Source organism: Anolis carolinensis, chromosome 4 (genome assembly GCF_035594765.1).
Source record: "Anolis carolinensis isolate JA03-04 chromosome 4, rAnoCar3.1.pri, whole genome shotgun sequence".
NCBI lineage: Eukaryota > Metazoa > Chordata > Lepidosauria > Squamata > Dactyloidae > Anolis > Anolis carolinensis.
Window position 1 is genome coordinate 171,182,539 of NC_085844.1, and position 25,542 is coordinate 171,208,080.

A 25,542-nucleotide genomic window follows, 5' to 3' on the forward strand; every position below is an offset into this window, starting at 1 on the left:
AGTCCAAAATGACAAAAGGGTGACCACATTGTTCAACCAAAAAACAAGACTCTAAACTTTCATACAACATCTTATCTCCCCCTCTAATGGTGTAAAATGAAAAACTGAGAAACATCACCCTTCCCAAGAAAACACACAAAAGAATGAAATAGGATTTAAAGGGATATGACTTTGCTAAGAATTTGACCCATGCAAAATTAGAGAATGCTAATGTTGTCATCTATTGAGGCTCCGAGATGTTGGCATGTTTAGCAACATTCAGAAATAGAAATTGTGCTCTGATTATTTTGCTGCTTTTTATTGTGATGTGTGATATTACTAATAATGTGTCATTTGTTTTTAATATCTGTGATTGCTATCTGTTTTGATCATGGAATCATAAAATCTTAGGGTTGGAAGCAATAGCAAGGGCCATCTAGTCCCGTTTCCTGGCACACCTAAAGCACTTTTAGAAGATTCCATATTTTTGTTGAAAGACATCTAAAGATGGCAAATGGTTCATATTCTAGTATCAGATACAATAAACCTGTTCCATCATTGACATAGCATCATTTCAGATATTAAAAAAATAACTATCATGTCAGCTCTCAGAGTGTGGACACTTAGGCAGATAGGATAAAAATGTTTCAGCGTATAGGAAAAGCATAGCCAACTGTCAAAACATCTTATAAAACAAAAATCTAGCTACAAAAGAATTGCATTGTGCAAAATTTATAATGATATGGTCTTACTTGAAGAAAAATATGGAAAATGCAGTTGAATGGTAAAATAGTCACATAATTGGAGTGCTTTTTCATGTTGCTTCAGTGTCGATTCAGAAAGAACATTGTTTACCAAAACCCAAACTTAACTAACAACTTTAAAATCAGAAATTCAGCAATGAACGAAGGTAAGTAGAATGATTATTACTAACCTGAACTTTGGGAAGGAACTTTGAAGAACAAGCAAGAAATTATTTCAGGCATGAGATAAGATTGTTCTTCATGAATTTACTATTTAATATAAGGAGGTACCCAAATACTGCTCTGCCATAAGATTTTCAAATGATTTTCAAGAGTATCTGCATTGCAGTATTCGAGTGTGGAGCCCACAAGGGCAGTGATAACTGTGACACAAGAACTGCATCAGCAAAAAGGGTCATAGGCATTCAGCTAAATTTGTACTTCCACAGTGGAGGTTTAGACACCAACAGTAACTTTTCCTGACTCTTTCATACCTTGAGTTTGAATAGGTTATAGAACTGGCATCCCTTTGGTCCAGTCATACTACTGGCTGTGGGTTAAAACGTTTGTGAATTTTTTTTTCAAAAATACCTTTGCTGTTATGTTCAATGGAGAGAATGTCAAAAAGTAAATTGTGGCAATAGAACTAAAAGTGTCAAATGAAATTACAAAGCAAAGTATTTGCTAGACTATCACATAGCTTGTTAATAGTAAATATATTTAACCATTGTTGTGTTTTTGTTGCATGCCTTCAACTTTCCAATTCATGGTTGCTCACAAAACTATTATGGCGTTATCTTGGCAACATCTATTCAAAGGGAGTTCATCTTTGCCACCTTCTGAAGCTGAGAGAATGTTACTTGCTGAGGGTTATCATGGATGAGCAGGATTTAAGCCTTAGTTTCCACTGTCATAGTCCAATGGTGGAACAGCCACAACATGTTGGTTCTTTATTCCTGCATTAACAGAACCAAATTTTATATGGCATTGAAACAATTGAAGCCATTTCATTTCTTTTAACTTATTGCAGCTTTCTGGCTATTACATTATCCTATTATCAAGATTCAGATAAGTATATTTTTACAGCATGCTGCAATTGTAGCAGTCTTCTATTTGCAAGTTTTGGCTCTTAGCTCAATTAGCATTTGGCAAAGCTTAAAATAACAAAACCATGTTAAAAACAGTGACAAAATAAATATTAGCACATAAAATTTTGTAGCAACTTGTGCACTATGACTGGAAATCATATGGCCTTCCAGATGTTGTTGGGACTCCAGGTTCTTGTATTCTTTACCAGGGATGCTGGGACTTGGATTTTAACAAAGCCTGGATGCCTCATGATCTCCACTTCTGCTGTACTCTAGTGAGATTCTAAAACTGCTAGCAACTCGAGGAAAGGCTATGAAGGTATTTTGTACTGGCAAAATGGGGGAAAGATGCAATTATCTGAAAGTCTACCCATCTATAAACTAAATGATTGTAAGTTTAAAATGTCAATGAAACAGATTATTGTCGCAGACAATGGTCACCAGCTGCTCCATAAATTACCAAAGAAAGAGAGACATATTGATCCAACTGTAACTTTCTGTCATTGTGTCTATGCCTATTAGAGAAAATGAAGGCCATTAAATTATTTTACTAAATGGCTAAAATGGAAAACTTGCAGTTGTGTTCCAAGTACTGCTATTGACTTGATACATTTTGTGTAGTATCATATCCATTAATAGATTTTTGTTGGCTACAACTAAATGGACATTGTAACAGTGAGGCTGTATAAAATATGACAATGTATAAAAGGAAGTACAATCACGCTACTCCTCAATAGTGACTCTGTATATAATGCAAGTCAGTCCAACTAGCACTTGCAGAATTTACTACCAGAACACAAAAAGATGCAGAAGTAATCATAAGGCAGAATGTGCCCTTTAAACCTGGAAATGTGGTGCATGAAGAATCTGGTGCAAATAAAATAGAAAGTTCTAAGAAACTGCTACAAATCTTCAAGGACTAATTTGTTTCTCCTGCCATTCAATTCAGAGATAATAACGTTGCTTTCTGCATTACCGCTCCCTCCTCCCCCAAATGAGGCATTTGCAAATTCTGTTTCTAAGATCCATGCTATACTTACAATTAAAAGTAATTTTCTGCTTTCTTATTATCCTGATAACTAAATAATTTTATTTAATGTTGTCATTTTTAATTTCAGAATGCTATAAGACACTGGACTGTGAGTTAACAACACAAGGCGTGAGGATTCACCTCTTGTTAACCAAAAATGAATGTAAGTACACATACAGTTACAATGTAAAAGAGGTGGTGTTATACCTCACTGCAGTACAATTGTTATGTAACTTATTTCTGCCTTATAAATCAAGCAAGAAGTAATTCCAAACAAACAGGAGTGTTTCAACCAAGCTGTAGCAACCAACCATGATGAAAAAGCTTGAAGGTACCCGTAGTATATACTAAATCAGTTTATCCAACATTCAAGGAAATCCATCTACGAGGGTAGGTTGGATGAGACCTGGAGGTATTTATCTAGTCCCAGGTTGAAGCAGGGCATGTGCTCTTTCCATTTGAAACAGCATATGGCCAGAATGTCAATTCCACTTAAAAAAAAACAAAATTCCAGCTTGGTTAATAGCATAACCAAATGATGGATGGCATTTCAGCTAGAACTGGGTGTAATTTGATAAGTAATTCTCAAATTTGTGTCAATTTTTAAAAAGAAATTTAGGAGGGGCCTAGGGTAGCCAAAACAGAAATATTTTCCAATGGGCCACATGCTGCATATAAGCCCCACTCTTGTGATAGAAATACCATACTTGCCATATTTTAAGGATACAGTAGAGTCTCACTTATCCAAGCTAAACGGGCCAGCAGAAGCTTGGATAAGCGAATATCTTGGATAATAAGGAGGGATTAAGGAAAAGCCTATTAAACATCAAATTAGGTTATGATTTTACAAATTAAGCACCAAAACATCATGTTATACAACAAATTTGACACTAAAAGTAGTTCAATATGCAGTAATGTTATGTTGTAATTACTGTATTTACGAATTTAGCACCAAAATATCGCGATATATTGAAAACATTGACTACAAAAATGGCTTGGATAATCCAGAAACTTGGATAAGCGAGGCTTGGATAAGTGAGACTCTGTTGTATTTATATGTGACATTTCTCGCCACACTATGGAGATTCCCAGGTCTACACTTCTAAAACAGAGATGGACACCCTCCAACTATTGTTGAACTTCAGTTTCCATAATTCCCAGGTTATTTGGTCAATGGTAAAAATGATGCGTGAAATAGTTCATCAGCATCTGGAAGGTCACATGATCCTTATTTTAAAGGAGTATGTGACCAGGCAGAATTTTATATCTACACTGACCACTCGTAAAACAAGAAAAAATGATTCTGGTCAAAATAGGGTTCACATGACTTGAGAAGATAATTTAAGAACAATCATATCTGACTTCCTCTTTCCAACCACTCAAGCACTACATTCTTCATCTGTAATATTACAAGTAATTATTTTAACGTATTTTAACCTTTACAAACAATGTTAAAGGAGTTGTGGAAGTATATTTTCCAAATATTTGCTTGTATATTTGCAAATGACCTTTTCTAAGATGTTGAAGCATTCCAACACAAATCTGTTTCTCTTAATGGCCTTTCTACACAGTGACTAAAGAGACACCTTCTACCAATTCTTATAGTTACTTTCAAAACCTGATTATTCTGATAACAAAATCAAAGATCCTATGTTGATAAACTGCACAGAGAAAAAGTTGGCTGGTGGAAGATGCTGATTCAACATGCTGTGTACTTTCATCATTGCTTGCTCTCTACTTCTTGCAATTAAAAACAAAGCAAAAAACATTTGTGCTGTTCTGATGACAAATCCAATAGCAGTGCAGCATTCTAAGGCAAAGTTTAGATAAGAAGCCAATCACTCTGAGTGTGAAAAAGCAAACTGCTAACACAGCTATCCTCTTTCACATAGCAAGAGCTGAGCCTAATGCATTGTGATCTCAAGGTCCTATGGGCTTGTTCTTGAAAAGGTACTAGATGTTTAGTAGCAAAAAAAAATCTCCTGACTGCCAGTGCTAATGAACCAAAAAGTAAGGCGTGTGTTGTGACTCATTCTTATTGTTAATTTTTTTCTCACTGTATTGCAAGGTCACCTTTGATTCCGATAATCATTCATCAGGCCAGGTTGAACCTTGTTACACCTTGTTGAATCATCATCAGTTGTAGCCATCATAGCCAACAGTGACAAATTAGGGGAGATTCCAATATCATCTGACCACTCATGGTTTAACCAGTCTAGTACTGCTCTGAATTGGTTGCTTGCCTCACAAGCCAATGTTCAAATTGCTTCATGATTTTATATCAGTGCTTCCTAGACTTGAGTCCCCAAAAATGACCAAAGGAGTCCCCATAACTGGTCATGTGCATTAGAATTGCTAGAAGTTGTAGTCCAACAATATCTCAGATCCCAAATTTGGGAACCACTGCTCCATTGGTCCTCTGAAGGGGTAATTCTCTTGCCAGGGTTCAGATCAGTATTCTACAGACCAATGGTTCTCAACCTGTGGGTCCCCAGATGTTTTGGCCTTCAACTCCCAGAAATCCTAACAGCTGGCAAACTGGCTGGGATTTCTGGGAGTTGTAGGCCAAAACACCTGGGGACCCACAGGTTGAGAACCACTGATATAGACTATGGTTTAAAGGAGAAACAGGAGGCTGCTGAAAGTTTCCAGTTGGCATTAACTAGAACTGCATGGGGTGCAGCCTTGAGAGAGGACTCAAATAGTTGCTTGGGAGATTGGTTGTTGTTTCCATCTATTTGTGATCTGCATGTGAATTTTTAAATAAAGCAAATTTTATAGAGATTTCTTTAAGTATTCCATGTGTTTTCATTCAAAGGAAAAATAAACACCACAGTCTCTTCTCTATACCTTCATAGGGTTTGTGGGTGGAAGGATGTGTAACAATACCTATGTAACAAGAAATGCCTTTAAATGAAAATCTGGTGTATAGAAAGTCCCAGAGTCCATAATGATATGACACAGTATTCAGTTATAAATATTTTAAACCTTGATACTGCAGTCCTTTGATTGTTTGCTTTTTGGAGGGGGGTAAGTTAATGCTTTTTGTAGAAATCTGGTCAACGATTCTGAGTATTCATGCCTGCTATGTATCTTAAGCAGGTTAAATAAACTATCTAAGGCTGTTATTCAAGCTGTGCACTGCTATCCAAGAAGGGAACTTCAGGGTTTCTAGCCATACTGACAAAGAAGCCTCTTTGCTGCAAAAGGTCACAGTGGGTCATATAGTAAACTGTGACTTCTACAAAGGCTCATTCAGTGGTGTGAACCACTAGATGTTTCCAGTGTAGTTATTGATTGACAAGCTCCCTGTTGGCTTGGTCTTATTATTAACAGAAATGGTTGCTGTCTTATCTGTTACTCATCCCTGTGTTTTATATGATAATTCACCTATTAATACAGACATTCGGTTTGCAAAAAGATCATGGCAAAAACATAGGGGAAGGGTATTCACACTTCATGAAAAACATGAAACAATCTGATAAAAAAGGAAAAATGAAGCCACATTAATGTTCAAGTGATCCTTTAAATATATAATATGTAATAAATATGGCGTAAGTGGTATCTGGCACAAGAATTTTGTTTCTTCCAAAGGTTTAAAAGGTCGACCCCCTCCTCTATGCAAAGAAGATGGGAAATCTGATCAAACAACTAGACCATTTGTATATAGCAAGGGAGATAAATTATTAGGTTTCAAGATATTTTTGGAGTCCCACAATTCCTTACCATTGGCCATGCTGTATGGGGTCAATGAAAACAGCTGCCCCCAAAATCTAGAGCATCGAAGTGTGTCTTAATCACTGGATTATCAAGTAAAGAATAATATTTTTTTTAAAAAATTGTAATCACCGTAAGATACAATGATTTTGATGGTTGATAGGAAAATGGTCGAAGCTGGTTAATTTTAAGGTAAAATATGTAACCATTTTATCATATCCCTTCCCCTCTTCCCCTTCTGTGTCTCTAAATAAGAAATCAGGGAAATAATTAACACCTTGGATGAGATGTCAGCCTTCAAAAAGACCACATAAGTTAAAAACAGCATTAAATTTGTACTTGGTAAAATAATGTAAAAGAGAGAGAATAGCAAGGAGAAAACAGAAATATAGTATATCATTTGGCTTCATAAACTGCATTTGATCATGGAAGATTAAAATAAAACAAAATCCTGAAGTCAAGAGCTTTTAGGTGTATTTATGGATGTAACAGTTCATAATAATTTTAAAATGGATCCAATACAGAATTTCATCAGAGTGGAAACTGAAGTCTGACACGGTTTGATTTTACTTACCAAGTATCCTCATTATCTTCTCTTGCCTTCTTTCCCTGTTAGCAAGAGTTATGTGATGAAAGTGCTGAGATAAAGTAATGGTAAGGAGGATACCACAAGAGGTATTTGAAAAGCAGGAATAATTTACTATGTCTCTGCTTTGTTTTACTTCCCTGAGTCTTCCTGTGGTGAAAGCGAATTTATCTTTTCTGGCAGACTCCAGCCTTTTTAGGCCTGAGAGCTCCCCAAGCACACTGGAGTGCAGGTAAATGGATGCAAGTCTCCATGAGTACTGTATTAGGAGGAAGGATTTAATGCTATGTTTTGCTTAGTATATCATGTTCAAACTACAAATCACAGGGAGGAAAATTCAGAGTTGCAAGAGACGCAAGGTCATGTAGCCCAACCCAATGTTCAGTTCAGGATTCTTGCCATTACAGAGTCCATGGAGACTTATTTACAAAAAAAAAAAAAAAGCATGCTGACTAGGAGATTCTGAGAGCTAGATGTAATTATTTTTCAAAATTCGAAACATTAATAACAACAATTTGAAATCCTTTCTCTTAACATTTGCCTGGAAATTTACAGAAATATAACACTTCAATTAGGGCAAAACAATGGACAACTATGGGTGTGAGTCAAAGTATTGTGGCATACAGAAAAAAAGAACACAATAGTAGTTTTGGCAGTATATCCAAAAATCTTGAATATATTAGATGTTAACTTACAACAAATTTGGTGTAAAAGCACTGATAAACCAAGAACTAATAGAATGTATAGCTTCCATTATAAGAGACACTGGAAAATAATGTTAATTAAATGTCTGGTGTGGTTTTACTTAAAGTAACTGGAGCATTTCCACACACACCCCCCCCCCTTTTGCTGGTTTTAAGGAAGCTATGCTAGCTCAGCTAAAAAAAAGGAAATGAAAATGCCAAACTCAGTTGGCAACTTAGGAAAGAAGATTATGGACCTTATCATACAACTCCTTTATGCAAGATAATTCCATTTTAAATCTATTCCAGCCATTATTGTGAGGTTAGCAGATTGTTGATTCTTTCCACCATGCCCTTGTTGCATTTGTGCTCTAATAATGTCATTGGCACAGTTTCTTCACATAAATGTGCACCTCCAAGTTATTTCTTATTGATGGCAACCCTAAGACAAATCTGTCATGGGCAAGATTTGTTCAGAGGAAAGTTGCACCAGGGGATTTCCTTGGCCATATGGGGAATCAAACCTTGATCTCCAGAGCCCCAGTCCAACACTCAAACCACTGGACCACACTGGCTCATCATGGATACGTCTAATTTAGATGCATTAGATTTACAGCTACAGCACGAGGATTTTGGATGAACGGATTTTTAACCATATGTTTTATATTTTTATATTGTTTAAATTGTTTTAATTGAATTTTCATTGCTGTGTTTTAATTATGTGTAGTCATCGAATTGTTGCCAATTGTGTACGCCACCCTGAGTCCCTTCGGGTGAGAAGGGCGGGATATAAATGTTGAAAATAAATAAATAAATAAATAGAACTGATTTGTTATTATCGTGTGCCTTCAAAGTAATTTCCGTCTTATGTTAATCCTAAAGTTAACCTATCACAAAGTTTTCTGAGACTGAGAGAGTGTGACTCTCCCAAGGGGGGTTTTCATGGCTGAGTGGAGAATTGAACCATGGAATCCAGAACCATAGTCCAACACACAAACCATGACTCCATGCTGGCTTCTATATTAAGATTTATATCCATTTATTAAGTAGTCTGATAATCAGTACAAATATATTAAGACAGCTCTAACAAAATGTAGTCTGCCACACCATAACTAAAAATTCTAATCTAACTTTTTACTCTCCGTAAGACATGAAAAAGTATGATGGAATAAAATATGCAAACAATGCAAATGATTAATTTAAAACAAAAAAGGCCTCCAATTACAGTAGCCATTGTCAGCTGCAACCACCTTTCCCCACATAGATATTGCTTTATCGGGGGAGAATATGGAAGTGCAGAGGAACCCACAATACTGTACTTGTTGCCCAGCCTTGTTACTGTCATCCAACTCTGATTTGCATCATTTTAAAATTAAATTAAATTAAATTAAAATCCATATACCTATACATCAAAATACAGAAAGCAGCAGACACATCAACAACACTATGTGAATATGACATTTATTGTTAGAAAGGTCACATAAACCATTTATAGTTTTAGGAAAAGAGCTGTCTCCAAGACTTCCTTAAATCTGCATTGTTGGGGCCAAGTGTAGTACTGGAGGTATGTTTTAGAAATGTGGGGCCAGCTATAGTTCCTGGTCTTCATCAATATCTGACACACCACACATATTAGCAATTGAAGTTTTTGAACTACAGTAGAGTCTCACTTATCCAAGACTCGCTTATCCAAGGTTCTGGATTATCCAAGCCATTTTTGTAGTCAATGTTTTCAATATATTGTGATATTTTGGTGCTAAATTCGTAAATACAGTAATTACAGCATAACATTACTGTGTATTGAACTACTTTTTCTGTCAAATTTGTTGTATAACATGATGTTTTGGTGCTTAATTTGTAAAATCATAACCTAATTTGATGTTTAATAGGCTTTTCCTCAATCCCTCTTTATTATCCAAGATATTTGCTTATCCAAGGTTCTGCCGGCCCGTTTAGCTTGGATAAGTGAGACTCTACCGTAATTACAAAACAAATCTTACAAAATGTGCATGACAAGGTAAGAAGTGCATGGATTCAAATGCACCAGATATAACTACAAGTATGGGCTGATAGAAAACACACTTCTGGCTGCTTCAACTATTGGTGCATCTGCAAAAACAATGAGACCAAGTGCAAAATGAAGACACATATGTGGTTCTTCAAATGGAGTAGAACCTACTGAGCTTCAAAATTCAATTCACATTAGCCAGTTGATAAAAATGCCATTCATGGCTTAATTTTCAATTTGCTCCCTACCTCCTCTAGCCCAACTGCTCAGGAGCTCCCTAGCTTCCATGCAGTTTGTAGTTTAAAAATAATTTAAAAAACTGAACTGCATATTGGAACACAGACCTCCAGATGATTTCTCCCAGGTACTTCAGTATATCAAGAAGAACAAGCCTGAAACTTCAGACCAAAGATGGAAGAATAATCACTTGGTAATACCTTACATATCCTCAGGATACCATATATGCAGAACCTGGAAATGTTATTCATTTCTACAAATCCAAAAAAACAATGTAAATAAATCTGATTCTGGGAAATTCAGTCCAAAACTGCTGTCCAAAAAAGTAAATTTTTCTAAGCTCAGTAAAATTTGCGTGCAGATCATAAACCAGCAATATAACACAAGAAGACACCAAAAAACAAGAGAGCTGAATAATAAGTAATTAATCCAGCAGCACTGCAACAATATCATAATAGATAGATTTCATTCAACCTTTCCAATGTTTTAACAGAACAAAACAACCTTTCTGACAATGCCATTAAGAAGCCATTGCAGAACAAAATCAATTCAAGTTAACAATGGCCTGAATTTTTAAATTCTTTTTCTTTTTACATGAGCACAACAACTGTCATTTTACATTACAATGTAAATGAAGTATGTAGCCCTTTTGGGGGCAAGCCAGCCTAATTCAGAGTAATATTTTGGGATAAGAAAGCCTTGACAGCCCAGGAAGACATTATTCAACATTACAAATGCTTTCCTATGAATATTGTCAATACGTTTGCAGCTGCAGCAGACTCATTCAACTTATGTAGACTTTCATACGCCAGTTCACACATGAAACCTTTTTCTAATAAGTCTTAAAGTGAGTATACTCAGCATTGCCTAGGACTCTTTTAGAATCACCTGAGTGACCCCATTTACCTGGCTCCACTTCATGCCATCCACTTGACTGACTGCCACTTCCTGGAGACCGCCCTTGGCTTGTATAAAATGGCTCTTCACCCGGACTGTCCATTTCATCCTCTACAGATTTGAGGCGCTTTGTAGAGCTGGAATTGAAGGACAGATACATTATTACATCATCTGAAGTGAAAAGACAAGTCACACTACACTGGAGGTTTAAGAGCCAGACAACATTCTACCTTTGAAGAAAAGGTGAGGCAAACACTGTGCTTCCCGTTCCAGCTCCTCTGACAACCTACCCTCTTTCCCCTTGATGCTAATATGGGACAAAAGTCAAGCCTGCTTCCTATATCAGGTGTACATTGTACAAAGAATATTCGTTATGGGGAAGGATGAAATGTATAAGGGTTACACATTTTCTTACATATTTTTAATCATTGTTGCTTTCAAATAACAAGGCATCAATTCTCGAGATGCAAGCTGACATCTCCTTTATAACCTGGGTGAACAGTCATCAGATTAGTGTTAAATAAGGCTACACTACATTTTGAAAATTGTCACAGAAAACAAGATCAGGATATGCAAAATGAGAACTACAGAAAATGAGGAGAGAGGGGAAAGATCTGATATGAAATCTGGTATAAAGCCTGCCTTGGGGGTCACTGAAACACTTGGATAATATTTATGATAGTAGTACAGGAGAAGCTTTTAAAGCTTTTCAAAAAAGAAAAAGAAAAAGAGGAAAAAGAGGAACACTAATCTCAAAGAAGAGGAGGACTATTCCCAAAATTTGATCTTGAAACCCAAAATCTGTTTTTTTGGAACTTGAGCAATTCAGCAATAAAACACAGAATGTTACTTATCACTTGTCCATATACATTTCTCTCTCATGTAAAATCCAGGCAAAGCCTGAAAGAAAATGTCACTCTTATGCCGAATTCTGAAGGTCAATCGACTCGGACTCTGGCAGGGAAATGTGGGGAATTGCGGAGCCAGAAGCCCTCAGCTTCTTGAGCTATAGTAAGAGGAACTGACTGCACTGGGGAGGGCAAGATGTCCTATTGAATTCACTTTCTAAGGCAGGCTCAGCAAATACTTCATCTATTGTCAGCTGTAAGGAGTCTATTGCACATTTCTATGTACGAAGGCAGCAGAAACTCACGGGGTAAGCTGCCTGGCAAAATGTTCCATTGCGTGAGATGATGAAGACTTTTTTCCGTATCAGAAATCCAATGCACTGGGCAACTGACATCATTTTCCACATACCTAAATCTTTATAGAGATAATTTACACTGGGTCTTCTTGAAATTTTGGATATTTTTTTTAGTATTTGAAAAGATCTTCTCAGAGCTGAGAAAAGATCTTTTCTTGGCACTACAGCTCCCAGAATCTCCAGCTAGAATGGTTCCAAAAAGATGACTTTTCAATTCCCTGGACCTTGGTAAAAGAATATACTAATACATGGGTGACTAATGCACAAGGAATAGGGATTTTTTTACATCCCCCATTACATTCTCTCTGCATTAGTCATTTAACTCTTGGTGGCGTGACAGATTAAACCGTTGAACTGTTAAATCTGCCGACCTAAAGGTTGGCAGTTCGAAGCTGCGGATCGGGGTAAGATCCCGCTGTTAGCCATAGCTCCTGCCAACCTAGCAGTTCAAAAACATGGAAATGTGAGTAGATCAATAGGTACCGCTTCAGCAGGAAGGTGATAAAAGCACCCATGCAGCCATGCCGGCAACACAACCAGGAGGTGTCTATGGACAACAGGCTCCTCGGCTTGGAAATGGAACAAGAGCACCTCTCCATGGCCAGAGTAGAGCACCATCTCCAGAAAGCTGGAGATGAAAGGGGAAGTTTTAACCTTTGTTCTGTGTATTTGTATGTCATTGTTATTCCACTGTATTAAGGCATTGTATTTTAATTATCCTATTTGTATGTACCAATTTTAATCCAATTTCATTTCAAGTTTATGTTTTATGTTTTAAGGCACTGTATAAGTGCTGTGTGTAAGCCACTTTGAGTCCTCCTTGGGGTATAGAAAGGTGGGGTGTAAATAAGATAAATAACAAATAATAATTGAACGTTTGCCTATGTGTATGTTGCAATCTGGTCTGAGTCCCCTCAAGGAGATAGAGCAGAATATAAATAAAGTATATTATTATTGTTGTTGCATTATTTTTTCTTACATTAATATCAAATACAGTCAATTGTCTGCATTTATTGAGGTTAGAGGCTTAGATCCCCACAGAAATGAAAAAATGTGAATTAAAAATGTCTATGCATCTCTAAGTCCTCCAGTTGACAATAGAAGTGAACTGGAGGACCTAGAGAGAGATTTATGGAGATAACATTTTACTAAAATCTGCAAAAGTCAATCCACAAATGTGGAGGGCTGACTGTATTTTATCTTTAGGGGAAAACGTAAATGCGTTATATTACATCAACATCCACTGCAAGTGTAAATATAAAGATGGCTTGTTGAACATTTTGCCCCCATATTTCTAAATTTGTTTCAGTCTCATAAAGACTAGGCATTCCAGTCATAATTGAGCCATAGATTAGAAATACTAACATATCACAATGCTATAAAACCTCAACTTTGTTTCTGAAGCATTATAAATGTCAAGAGGAGACCATTTTTTTGCTTACAATATAATCACTGTCTTGGTTGTTCTGTTCAGCTCCAAAGCTAAGTAAATGTTAGTAAAATCAATAGAAACATACTTCCAAGTAAATATATCTAGGAGTGAGATATAAGTCTTTGATTTAAGGACTCTTTTTAGTCTAACAAGAAAGTAATGTATTGTGAGGAAAAAAATAAACATGTTGTGCAGTTATTAACTACTTATGCTGTTTATAATTAGCTTCTTATCTGTATCATGTATTTGTAGAAGCATACAAGAGTGACATCTGAGCTTTACTTATAAGGAGCATTAATAATCTGTCTATTCTATCAGTCCTGAAGCAAACATAGCTTGTTAAGACTAAATGTAATACATTACTCTTGTTCATTTAGTTTTCAGCGTGCTTACCAAAAATAAAAAAAACCAGAGAATGAATATCCTGATTAGTGCTTTATCTAATGATTAATTTATTTGTCAAATATCAGAATGTTGACTGAGTACAAGGAACAGATATTGTCTGTGTCAGCACAGCTACCAGCCAAACAACCACTATTCCAGATACATTTATGGAATGAAACAGTGAACTCCTCATGTTAATTCAATTAATTTAGTGACTGGCATCCTGGGAAGCATCTACATTGTAGGATTGATCCAGTTTGACAGAACTTTAACTGCCATGGCTCAATACTACAGGATCAAAGGAGGTATAGTTTGACAAGGTATTTAGCCTTCACTGCTAATGAATGCTGGTGCCTCACCAAATCTGATAGGAATCAATAGCACTGCGCCATGACAGGTAAAGTGGCATCAAATTGCACGAATAATAATAATAATAATAATAAAACTTTATTTATACCCCGCCACCATCTCCCCAACGGGGACTCGGGGCGGCTTACATGGGGCCATGCCCAGACACCATACAATATAACAAAATAAAACAACATATCATAACACAATATAACAGTGCAAAAATAATCATATACATTACAGCACAAATCAGAGAAAACAGTAAAAAACAGGGCGGGCCACATGAACACTTAATTAAAAACTCGGGAGAGAGAGACATAGGAATAAGGGGAAACAGGGAAATAAAATGGTGGAGCAGTCTAAAGGATAAAAACCAAGGGGAATGGCCAGAGCAATATATTACATTTACTCCCCAAAGGCACATCGGAAAAGCCATGTTTTTAGATCTTTCTTAAAGGCTAACAAGGTGGGGGCTTGCCTAATCTCAGTGGGCAATGAATTCCACAGTCGGGGGGCCACAGCAGAAAAAGCCCTCTCCCTCGTTCCCACAAGACGGGCCTGGGACAGAGGCAGTGGCGAAAGGAAGGCCTCCCCGGATGAACGAAGGGAACGAGCAGGTTTATGGTAGGAGATACGGTCCCTAAGGTAGGTGGGTCCCAAACCGTTTAGGGCTTTATAGATGATGGTCTGCACCTTGAATTGGGACCGGAAAGTGAACGGCAGCCAGTGGAGCTCTTTAAACAGGGGAGTAGATCGTTCCCTGTAGCTCGCCCCTGTTATTAATCTGGCTGCCGAGCGCTGGACCAATTGTAATTTCCGGGCCGTCTTCAAGGGAAGCCCCACGTAGAGCGCATTACAGTAGTCCAGTCTAGAGGTAACTAAGGCATGCACCACCGTGGTCAAGTCAGACTTCACGAGGTATGGTCGCAGTTGGCGCACAAGTTTGAGTTGTGCGAAAGCCCTCCCGGCCACCGCCGACACCTGAGCCTCAAGCGTCAACGCTGAATCCAGGAGGACCCCCAAACTGCGGACCTGTGATTTCAGGGGGAGTGCAACCCCGTCCAGCACAGGTTGCCACCCAATACCCCGATCAGATGGGCGACTGACCAGGAGGGCCTCTGTCTTGTCAGGATTGATCCTCAGCTTGTTCCTCCTCATCCAGTCCGCCACAGCGGCCAGGCACTGGTTCAGAATCCGAGGGGCTTCCTTGGAGTTAGATGGAAATGAGTAGTGGATTTGCGTGTCATCTGCGTAGAGATGGCAACACCCTCCAAAACTCCGGATGACCTCTCCCAACGGTTTCATGTAGATGTTAAATAGCATGGGGATAAAATAGACCCTTGCGGGACCCCACAGGTCAATGGCCAGGGGTCCGAGCAGGTGTCCCCCAGCTTCACCATCTGGGAACGACCCTCCAGGAAGGACCGGAGCCACTGCAGAACCGTGCCACCGAGCCCCATCCCGGCGAGCCTCCCCAGAAGGATACCATGGTCGATGGTATCGAAAGCCGCTGAGATGTCCAAGAGAACCAGCAGGGTCACACTCCCCCTGTCCAGCTCCCTGCGGAGGTCATCCACCAAGGCGACCAAAGCCGTCTCGGTACTGTACCCAGGCCTGAAGCCAGACTGCGAGCGGTCCAGAAAATCAGTGTCATCGAGAAATTCCTGGAGCTGCGTGGCAACCACCCGCTCCAGAACCTTGCCCAAAAACGGGAGGTTGGAGATTGGTCTGTAGTTGTTACAAATAGATGGGTCAAGCGAAGGCTTTTTTAGTAGTGGTTTTACTACCGCCTGCTTAAAGTAGGATGGCACCGACCCCTGAACCAAAGAAGCATTTATTATGGTCACAAACCAATCCAACAACCCATCTTTGGCCAGCTTGACCAGCCAAGAGGGACAAGGATCCAGAGCGCAGGTGGTCGCCCTCACAGACCCAAGAATCCCCTCCACGTCATCAGGAAGAACAAGCCGGAAAGAATCCCATAAGATCGAACAGACAGGTACCTCGGTTACCTCCGCTGAGACCACAATTGAGCTGGAGTCTAGCTCAAGGCGTATCTGAGCAACTTTGCCTGCAAAGTGGTGCGCGAAATCGCTGCACCCAGTTGCCAAGTCATCGGGAAGCCCCTGGACCTCAGGAGGCCGCAGGAGCTCCCCCACAACTCGGAACAACTCCGATGGCCTGTTGGCTGCAGACGCTATGCGGGCAGTCGTGAAAACTTTCCTGGCTGCTCGCAGAGCCACGGAGTACGCCTTAATAGCGGCTTTAGCCCGTGCTTGGTCGGACACGTCCCGAGATTTCCTCCAGATGCACTCTAGTCCCCTCCTCCTACGCTTCATCACAGCCAACTCCTCGGTAAACCAAGGAGTCGACACGACTCTACGCAGTGAGAGGGGACGTTCGGGAGCGATCGTGTCCAATGCCCTTGATAGCTCACTATTATAGCGATCAACCAGGACATCGACAGGATCGCCAGTCTCCAGGACAGGAAGATCCCCAAGAGACCTCAGAAGTCCATCCGGATCCATCAGTCTCCTGGGGCGGACCATCTTAATGGGTCCACCACCCCTGCGGAGGTTAGAAGGCACGGCGATACTTAAACAGATCAGATGATGGTCAGACCATGACAATGGAAGAATGTTTTGCTCTTCCACTCTGACTGTCCCACCGTCCACAACAAAAACAAGGTCCAAGGTGTGTCCTGCCTGATGTGTGGGCCCTGATATAACTTGAGACAGCCCCATGGTTGTCATGGCAACCATGAAATCCTGAGCTGCACCTGTCAATGTGGATTCGGCATGAATGTTAAAGTCTCCCAAAACTATCAGTTGTTGGGAGACAAGGGCCGCATTGGAGACCACTTCTGCTAGCTCGGACAGAGAGACTGCTGGGTCGCGGGGTGGACGGTACACCAACAGAATCCCCAAGCTGTCTCGGGCTCCCACCTTCAGGAAGACACACTCGAACCTCGGGGATTGTGGAACGGCGCATCTGATCAGGGCGATGGACTGCCGAAAGATCACCGCAACTCCTCCTCCCCGCCCCCCAACTCTGGCCTGTTGATGCACCCCGAAACCAGGAGGACACAGCTGGGTAAGATTCACACCTCCCAGCTCATCCAGCCATGTCTCGGTGATGCATGCCAGATCTGCCCTCTCATCCAGGATCAAATCCTGGATGACAGCTGTTTTACCATTGACAGATCTGGCGTTCAAAAGCAGGACCTTAAGGTTGGGGGGTCTGTCCTGAAGACTACCACACCTAATCCTCTCCAGGGTCGCAAAAACTCTGTTGCGCTTCTCCCTGGGTTGGTGGTGACCGTGCTTTCTCCTCCCCCATATCACCTCAATGGGGCCACCTCCAGTCAAGCCCTCCTCCCCCTGATGGAAAAACTGGGCGGAATTGCCAGTTGCCGGGACTAGTCAACTGTCCTGGAAAGGAAAGCCTCCAAAAGTGCTTGTTTGTTTACAAAAGGAGCTTCTCTCCATTATTGGGAGAGAGGCATCGATTGATTTGGCCTCATCATGAATAGTAAGCCAACTAGACAAGAGTGGAGACTTGTTGTGGGACTGGGGGGTAGAACAAGCATGACTTCGCAATGGGGAATCTTGAACATCCATACTCGGCCCGATGTCCAAGGGGCGAATTAGTGGGTCTACTAGCACCCTCCTAAGAGTGATGCCCCACTGTTGCAGTTTAGGCCCACACAAATACAATTTATCCCTTAATATTTTATCTTCCAAGCCGATGATAAGACACAGGGAGCGGTTCCAGGATTGGTACTCCCTACAAAGCCAGTCGATAGTCTTAATCTTCACTTCCGACCGGCTTATGGATAAAATTTGAGAGAGAGATATCTGGACCGCTCGCTTAGAAGTCCACCTGCCTCTATTCAATAATGAGTCTGAAACTTCCACTGCAACCTTATTTGTTCGTAAAAGATGTTGAGAATTGCAGGAAGTATCCAAAGGTTGTTCAACCAATTTAGAGGACAGCTCATTATTCGGCTTCTGCAGGGCATTGTTGGTATCCTTCCTATCCATCCTCCCCATGCTCATTCCCCCAGATAAGGCCCCACCCCCCTTTCTAGTTACTCCAAGGCCTGATCCGACGACTACCTTCTCCTCCTTAGGCTTAATTCCCCCACAGCCTTCCAGAGAGCTTAATTCCTTATTCATGTTAATGGGCCTGGTTGATATAGTTGTTATAATGTCCGTAGGAGAAGGATTTTTTACAATCAGGGAAATTCCTTTGAAGAGATGGTCAAGTTTCAAGTTCAGTATTTCCAGCTGTTGCAAGACGGTGTTGAATGATTTTCCCAGCAGATCACATAGGTTTGCGAGTTCATTCTTCCCTGAAGTTTCCTTCCAACTCATTTCCTGTTACCTTCTCAGAGAACCTTCCTATAGTATACCACTCTACCACTCAATAGCCAATGCTGGGGAAAGCGAGGAGGGCAGTAGGCCAGCGCTGGGAAAAAGGGAGGGGGGCAGTAGGCAAGGAGTCCAGAGGCAGCAACAGGCAGACTGGCTGGAGATGTTTCTGGCCTCTTCTGCAGCACAACAGCAGGCCTCTCAGCCCTGCCAGGGCCTTGTGGACTCAGGCTTTATAGATGGTCCTTCCTAGGAAGTGCTGAGTCACACCCAGATGGAAAGGGCCTGGGGCTGCAGTCTACTCACAAGGAGTCCCAGAGGCAGCAACAGGCAGACTGGCTGGAGATGTTTCTGGCCTCTTCTGCAGCACAACAGCAGGCCTCTCAGCCCTACGAACTCTACAGTGTAGATGTACCCCTGGTGGTACACCATAGCAAAACTATGATGGCATGGGCAGTAGCCACAGAAGGGAAAACAATGCGGGCATAATGACCATGAAGCAAACAAGGCATCGGAGAAGCAGGCTGCCTGGAGGAGCCAATTTTGTCTGCTGCCTCCATTCTCTAACCTGAGAGAAACTGCAACTGACAGCATACTTCACCCATATGATTCTGGCCACCATGCCTAAAATGTCTAGAAGTGAGTTTGCAGAATCAGAAGGACCAAATAAGGAAATACTTATTTCCGATGTATTCCTTTTGAAAATAATGTGAGAATAACTACAATACAACCACTGTATCCACAGGGTCACTTGGATACATCAAACTGCAGATAATAGTGAACCATATTGAAATGAATATCTTCCAGTCCATGCTGGAGGACATAGAAAATGCCTGGAGAGGACATATTTTGTTAGATGTGGATAAATGAAACTGCAGATACATACTTATGGGTTGCAATGCCAATTTTCTGTGCACCAAATAATACATATTATTAATTTTTATTATTATTTGGGAGGCTAAAATATTTTCATGGGATGCTGTGAAGAGATTTTTACAAATATTATAGTATTTTAATTTTTACCCCACCTCATATGCACAGATATTGTTAGAAACAATCTAAACCATAACAAATTACCTGAGGGGTGGGCGGGTTATATTATGGATTAATTTTTTAAACTGCCTTTCTAAGATTAATGCAGAACTAGGTTGAATGCACATTACATTTTCTTACATATCACTTCAACATAGGAATAATGATATACAGGCACGCATATACTATATATAGGGTTTTTGTTTGTTTGTTTGTTTTTTGGTGTCTGTGTCACTTTCTGTTTGTAATCATTGAATTTTGAAAAATTTGGCTTCTTGTGGAAACAAGAATTGGTGATAACGCTTCAGTTGAGACACCTTTTCCCCATGAAAACTCTTTCAGGAGTTAATTTCCCTTCCTAGAGATAGATTTCTTTCACTAACCCCCGTCTACAAGTCATTTGTAAATTGGATGTTTGTAATTTGGGAACTGCTTGTATTCTGACTATTTTGCTAAGTGTACCCATAACAGGAAGCCACAAGTAATAAGGATGTGATTACTTCTCTCTCTCCCCCCCCCTCTCTCTCTCTCTGTGTGTGTGTGTGTCTGTGCGTGTGTGTGTGGGTACACACACACACACACACTATTATAGTTTGCATATTATAGACATAATTTTTCTTACAGTGAAATGATATCTCTGTAGCAAAAACATGACTAGTGAAACAGCCCTATGATCAAAAGTAACCAGGTGAAACTGTTATGTCTTGTCATGCGTGTGAAGTATCTGATCCACTTTAAAGGAAAGAAAAAAGAATTTTGATCATTACTAGGATTCAAAATGGCTACAGACTTTGAGCCTGTTTAAACATCCATTGGATTGAATTTGTAAAGAAAAGACCATGGCATAAAGTAATATAAAATAAAACATCCTTATCTTCAAATTGGCATCTAAACTGAAAAATCAAGAGGTATAGGAACCCAGATCAAAATATTCACCTTTGTTGAGTCACTAAATTTCTAAAGCTTTATTCTTTCAGTCGATTTCCAAACGCCATTACAGATAGTACATACTGATTTATCTGAAGCCTGCTGTATTCCTATCTTTCCTACAATATTACACAGCCTATGCTACATAGAAGTTAGTATTAATTTATTAATAAACAGCAGTTTAAATACATCATTTGTTTCTTACACATATAATACAGGGACCTAATTCATGTGTTATGGTTTTCTGCTATATGAACAATTCTGCAAGAACACTGCCCTAACCTTTCCACTTTTCTTTTGTAGATGTGACAAGGACACTGGAAGCAAACTCTATAGTGTTCCACATCAATCTGGTCTAAAATAGTGGGCTGATTATGCATTGTTCTTTCTAGAGTTTGGTTTGTTCTCCATAGAGTTTAATTATTTGGTTTCACAAGTATTTAGGTCTTCATCCACTGTTTACTGGTAGACATGTTGAGTGGGACTTATGACTGTTCCTGGACAAATACCTTCATCTAAAGTTTAAACAAATTAGGGCTTCTCTGAGATATGTGAACTTCTGTATGTTTAAAAGTTCAATCTTTGGTCTTCCAGGTGTTTAGGACTTCAACCCCCAGAAGCCCTGGCCAGCTTTTCCAATGGAAAGGAATTTTGGCAGTTCAAGTTCAAAATATCTGGAGGATCAAAGGTCGAACACAACTGGTTTAAAAAGTGTAGTGCTTTCAATCTCTTTCTTGTAGCTACAAGAGAAGAACAGATGGAAGAGGGTGCATGAGCCTGTTTGTGCAGCCTTATTAATAAATTAGGAAACCACAGGTCAAAATTGTGAAATGCCCTTTAGTTGTATCAGTATTGCCTGTGCCAACTGACTTATTAGGGTATCAGTTATACATCATTTTCCAATCAATTTTTCTAACTGGAAATGCCAGGGATTAAACCTGGAAACCTCTGCATCAATAATGATCAGCATATAACCATAAATGCCATATTTTTGCCACCCACAACTAGGCCACTGGATTTCAAGGGCTATTTGTCTTATTGATGCTGGTGATGCAAAAATGAGCTATGGTTCTATCTTGAAGATAAAATGATCTTCAATGAACAATAATAACCAATGTCCTCTGGAAGGCCCTCTTATTGAAATGCTACCAGGCTTAGAGAACCAAGCATGAAATGAATGCTATACTATGATATTACTTACCACAACTCTTAATAGATTGGCCATTGCAGTGGCAGACTATACACTGCTGTTGCACATTTTGTCAGCCAAGGAGACACCATAAAGACAAACCATTTGTGTGTATTGGAAAAACAGCCTTCTGTTTAGGTACTCTATTTGATTCCTCTTTATCTAGCCTTGATACAGCCCAATAGATTCTTCTAATAGGCTTACTGTTTGTGAACCATTACAGTTGAATGGCTGGCTGCTGTTCATCTGTGTGGCCTGTTCAGATCCCCAGACATGTTTGCACCTTCCTGGCCACCTGAGCAGCTGCATAAATTGAAAATTCCTGGATTAGACCCAATTTAATTTAGATGTGCAAATGGCACTGTGATTACTGCTTGAAATACAATGGTGTAGAGACAGTTCCATGTGGCCAGCCATTTGTGTGAACCAGCTTCCTGCATTATTCCAGCACTTTTAGCCATGCCAGTATGGACTCTGTACTTTGTATGCACTGGGCCTTTGTCATTATATTGTCAATTCTCTTCATTTGCATTGGAGTTACCTCCTTTCTTCTGGCCTTAAAAATATTCAGAACAATGTTCCTTAACTCATAATCCCATACCAGTGTGTTTTTGTTACGTCTGTTCTAGTGATCTATATGACATTTATTTACATCAGCTTTCAGCTAGAGAGAAAAACATGTTTTCTATAGTTTCACAGAACTGCAAAGAGTAAATAGTGTTTGGAATGGCTGTTTAAAGTGAATGTTCCGCTTTATTCTGAGAAAGCTTCAATATCTCCAACAGAATAAATCAGGCAATATGAGCACAAAATGACAGCATTAATCATCTTGAAACATCTATCAGAAGTCTGAGGGATCTGAATCATAACTAAAAAGCATGCATAGATTAAATTACCTGGTAGAGGAAGTGCTTGGTAAAGATCTTCTCATTGCTCCTGGGCTCATGCTATAGTATGAGGAACTTTCCAAATCTGAGAGTGAGAAATTGGGGCCTGTTCCTGTAGTTATTGGAGCTAAGGAAACAAAGAAAAAGATAGAAAAGAAGCAGTTGGTAAGTCATGTGAAAAAAGAATAATTATATTTCAAATATTCACTTTCACCTTAATGACTTTACCCAGCATGTAGATAGAAAGGTATGAGTTAATTGGCACTGTAATCAGCAAGATTAAACGATCACTATGCAACTTTATGATTAAGGTCTTTTTTGAAGGTCTTTTCCTAGTGGCTAAATCTTATTTTGTATTAACCTATTTCTGTGGTTTTTTATCCCGCAAAAAATGTAATAATATAGTTTCTTCTTAGATTGTTTTCCCATGAATAGTAATAGTGGATAATTCAGCAATGCTCTCTTGATTAGTTATTATCATTTGATGTCTGATACACTTGATATGATCTTCCTTTCCTGTTACAATTGTTTGCAATGATTTTTTAACAAATAGAATATCAATTCCTTTCCCTGTTGTATTATTCCCCTCCTGTAAATAATATGGATCTGGTACCATTCACATAAGAAGTCAATAAAGGACTTTCTAGATACTCATTTTATTATAGAATAAACGTGCAGTTGGATCCAAAGGCATCTCACTAACATGTTGCAAAATAGTTCTGGGCATGAAAAATACTTTTTCAATGCTAAAAAGTGTACGGTATTAGATTGAAACTTTTAAAAAATATTAATTGCCTCTCCCAGAAGATGCATATCTTCTTATTTGGCCAGGAAACGGGCAACCTTGGTACTCTGAAAGGGTTAAGGGGAGAGGCGTGTAGCTCCAAAACTACACTTTGCCCATCTTTGCTAAAAAGTTATTAAAAGGATAGGCTAGTGAAAATATATTGAGAAAATTTTGCAAGGGCCAGGGCAATCCTAAATTCTTTTTTAGGGGATAACAAAAAGAAGACCCTTCATGGATTTCCCCCACAGCTAACTAACAAAAGTTGGTTTCCTCCTTCCAATTGTAATTTAGGGTAGGGCTACTGATCCATGGCAATTCGTGAGTTCTTAGGAAAGAAAGAAAAATTGTAACTAGTGGGCACAAACATGGTGCTGGGAAAAAATAACTGTTGTTCTCCCACTGAAGATCGCTTGGAAAGCACTGCTTTAGTGTACTTTAATGCCATTTTATTTGTATGGCTAAAAATGTCTATTTTCAACTGATATATCAAACTTCCCTATAGTACATCAGACCAGTGGCTCATCTCACACGCTTTCTCCTACTTTCATGAATATCTGGGATTTTATTCAAAGGTTTTGCTATCTGAAATCCTTTCTGTTAGGGAATCCATAGCTAAATCCAGGACCATCTGCATTCAAGGTGCACTGCAATTTCTACTATTAAAGTCAGATTGCTAGGGACTACTATGTACTAAGTGGTCAGGAAAGGCAGCTGAAGTCCAACAATAATGGGCAATGCAAAAAAGAATATCCTCATTCAACACTGCATACACAGTTGTTTCACATAATCTATGGAGTACTATAAGTAGTGGTTTAAGCACAACCAATGAATTGATATGCACTGATAGCAATGCATTTTTAAAAGCATGGGATGGGAAGTAGAACGCAATGATATTAAAGAGGGAGCCAGTCTGTAATGATCTTTAAAAGGAATTAACTGGGGAAATAATTTACAAGAACACTCCAAACTCATTTGCTAGCTTACTTTAACTACAATATGCTTCCTGTGAAATTGGTGAATGAAACTTTTAAAAAAGCATTGTAAAATTTATTCATTTTATCAATTTGTGCTGTCTGCTAGAGTTTCCTGACAGCAGAGACAAGGAGCTGTAAAACTGATGAATTTGCATGGAAAAAGAAACCAGTGTAAGTAATTTGTGTAAAAGGTAACACGGACATGGACTGCTATAATTCAGACACCCTGCAGATAGCAAACTGCTGCAGTGTGAGCGGTTATGGGTTAGAAAAATGACCACACTGCAGTCAGTCTGACTTGAATGGAAATCAATCATAAAGGTACACTCTGCAGCACCCACTCTATAGTTTCAGCAACTTCTTAGCCAAACATATTTGCACTTTAAAAGGCTTTTGCTTGATAAATTTTCTTTCATACCATACCTATGGGAGACCTAGTTAAAAGGATAACAATGTGCTTTTCAAACAGGAACATAGTAATTTCACTTCCTGACTACTATAGTATAAATACCCTAACCAAATTTATTTGAGACAGAATGTTTGGAGATAAAAATACTTATTGATAAGTTCAGTTTATAAATGCATTATTTGGAAGCATATCTTAAGATATTTAGTGGTTGGCTGGCACAGAACCGTATCCACAGAACCGCAGCAACAATAATCTCTCCAGTTAATTCTGAATGAAAAAAATGTAACAGTTTTCAGACGTATGAAAGGATGTATATGGAATTCCACTTCTTCAGATACCATTAATCAATGACACAGCCTGGACAGAATGGGTGGATGACAATATAAGATATTTTTGCTGAAAGACATTCTGTGGCCTTCACCATGTATATAAGCACATGTTCTTGGCCACTTGGGATACCTTTACACTTATACAAATAATTTGAATGGCTGTATTTCAGAGCTGCCGTAATGTAGCATGTGAGCACCCCCAAAGCCATTTTAGTGCTGAGAGTGCTTTGGGCCTCTGCTACTGTTGTTGTTTTGCCAACCAAAAACCAGCTCCCTTGCAGGGGCTTGCTAGCTACATT

The 25,542-nt window shown here is 39.3% G+C and overlaps 1 protein-coding gene across 10 annotated transcripts in view; it reads right to left on the minus strand.

Moving 5' to 3' along the window:
• Positions 1-25,542, minus strand: part of nfia (nuclear factor I A) — a 576,988-nt gene that overhangs the window by 106,285 nt on the left and 445,161 nt on the right. For all 10 annotated transcript variants that reach the window (XM_062979580.1, XM_062979577.1, XM_062979578.1 and 7 more), the window contains 2 exons: positions 22,754-22,871; positions 10,978-11,105 (listed from right to left, as the gene is read on the minus strand). In XM_062979580.1, the coding sequence (XP_062835650.1) occupies positions 10,978-11,105; positions 22,754-22,871 (246 nt within the window). The remainder of the gene's footprint in view (positions 1-10,977; positions 11,106-22,753; positions 22,872-25,542) is intronic.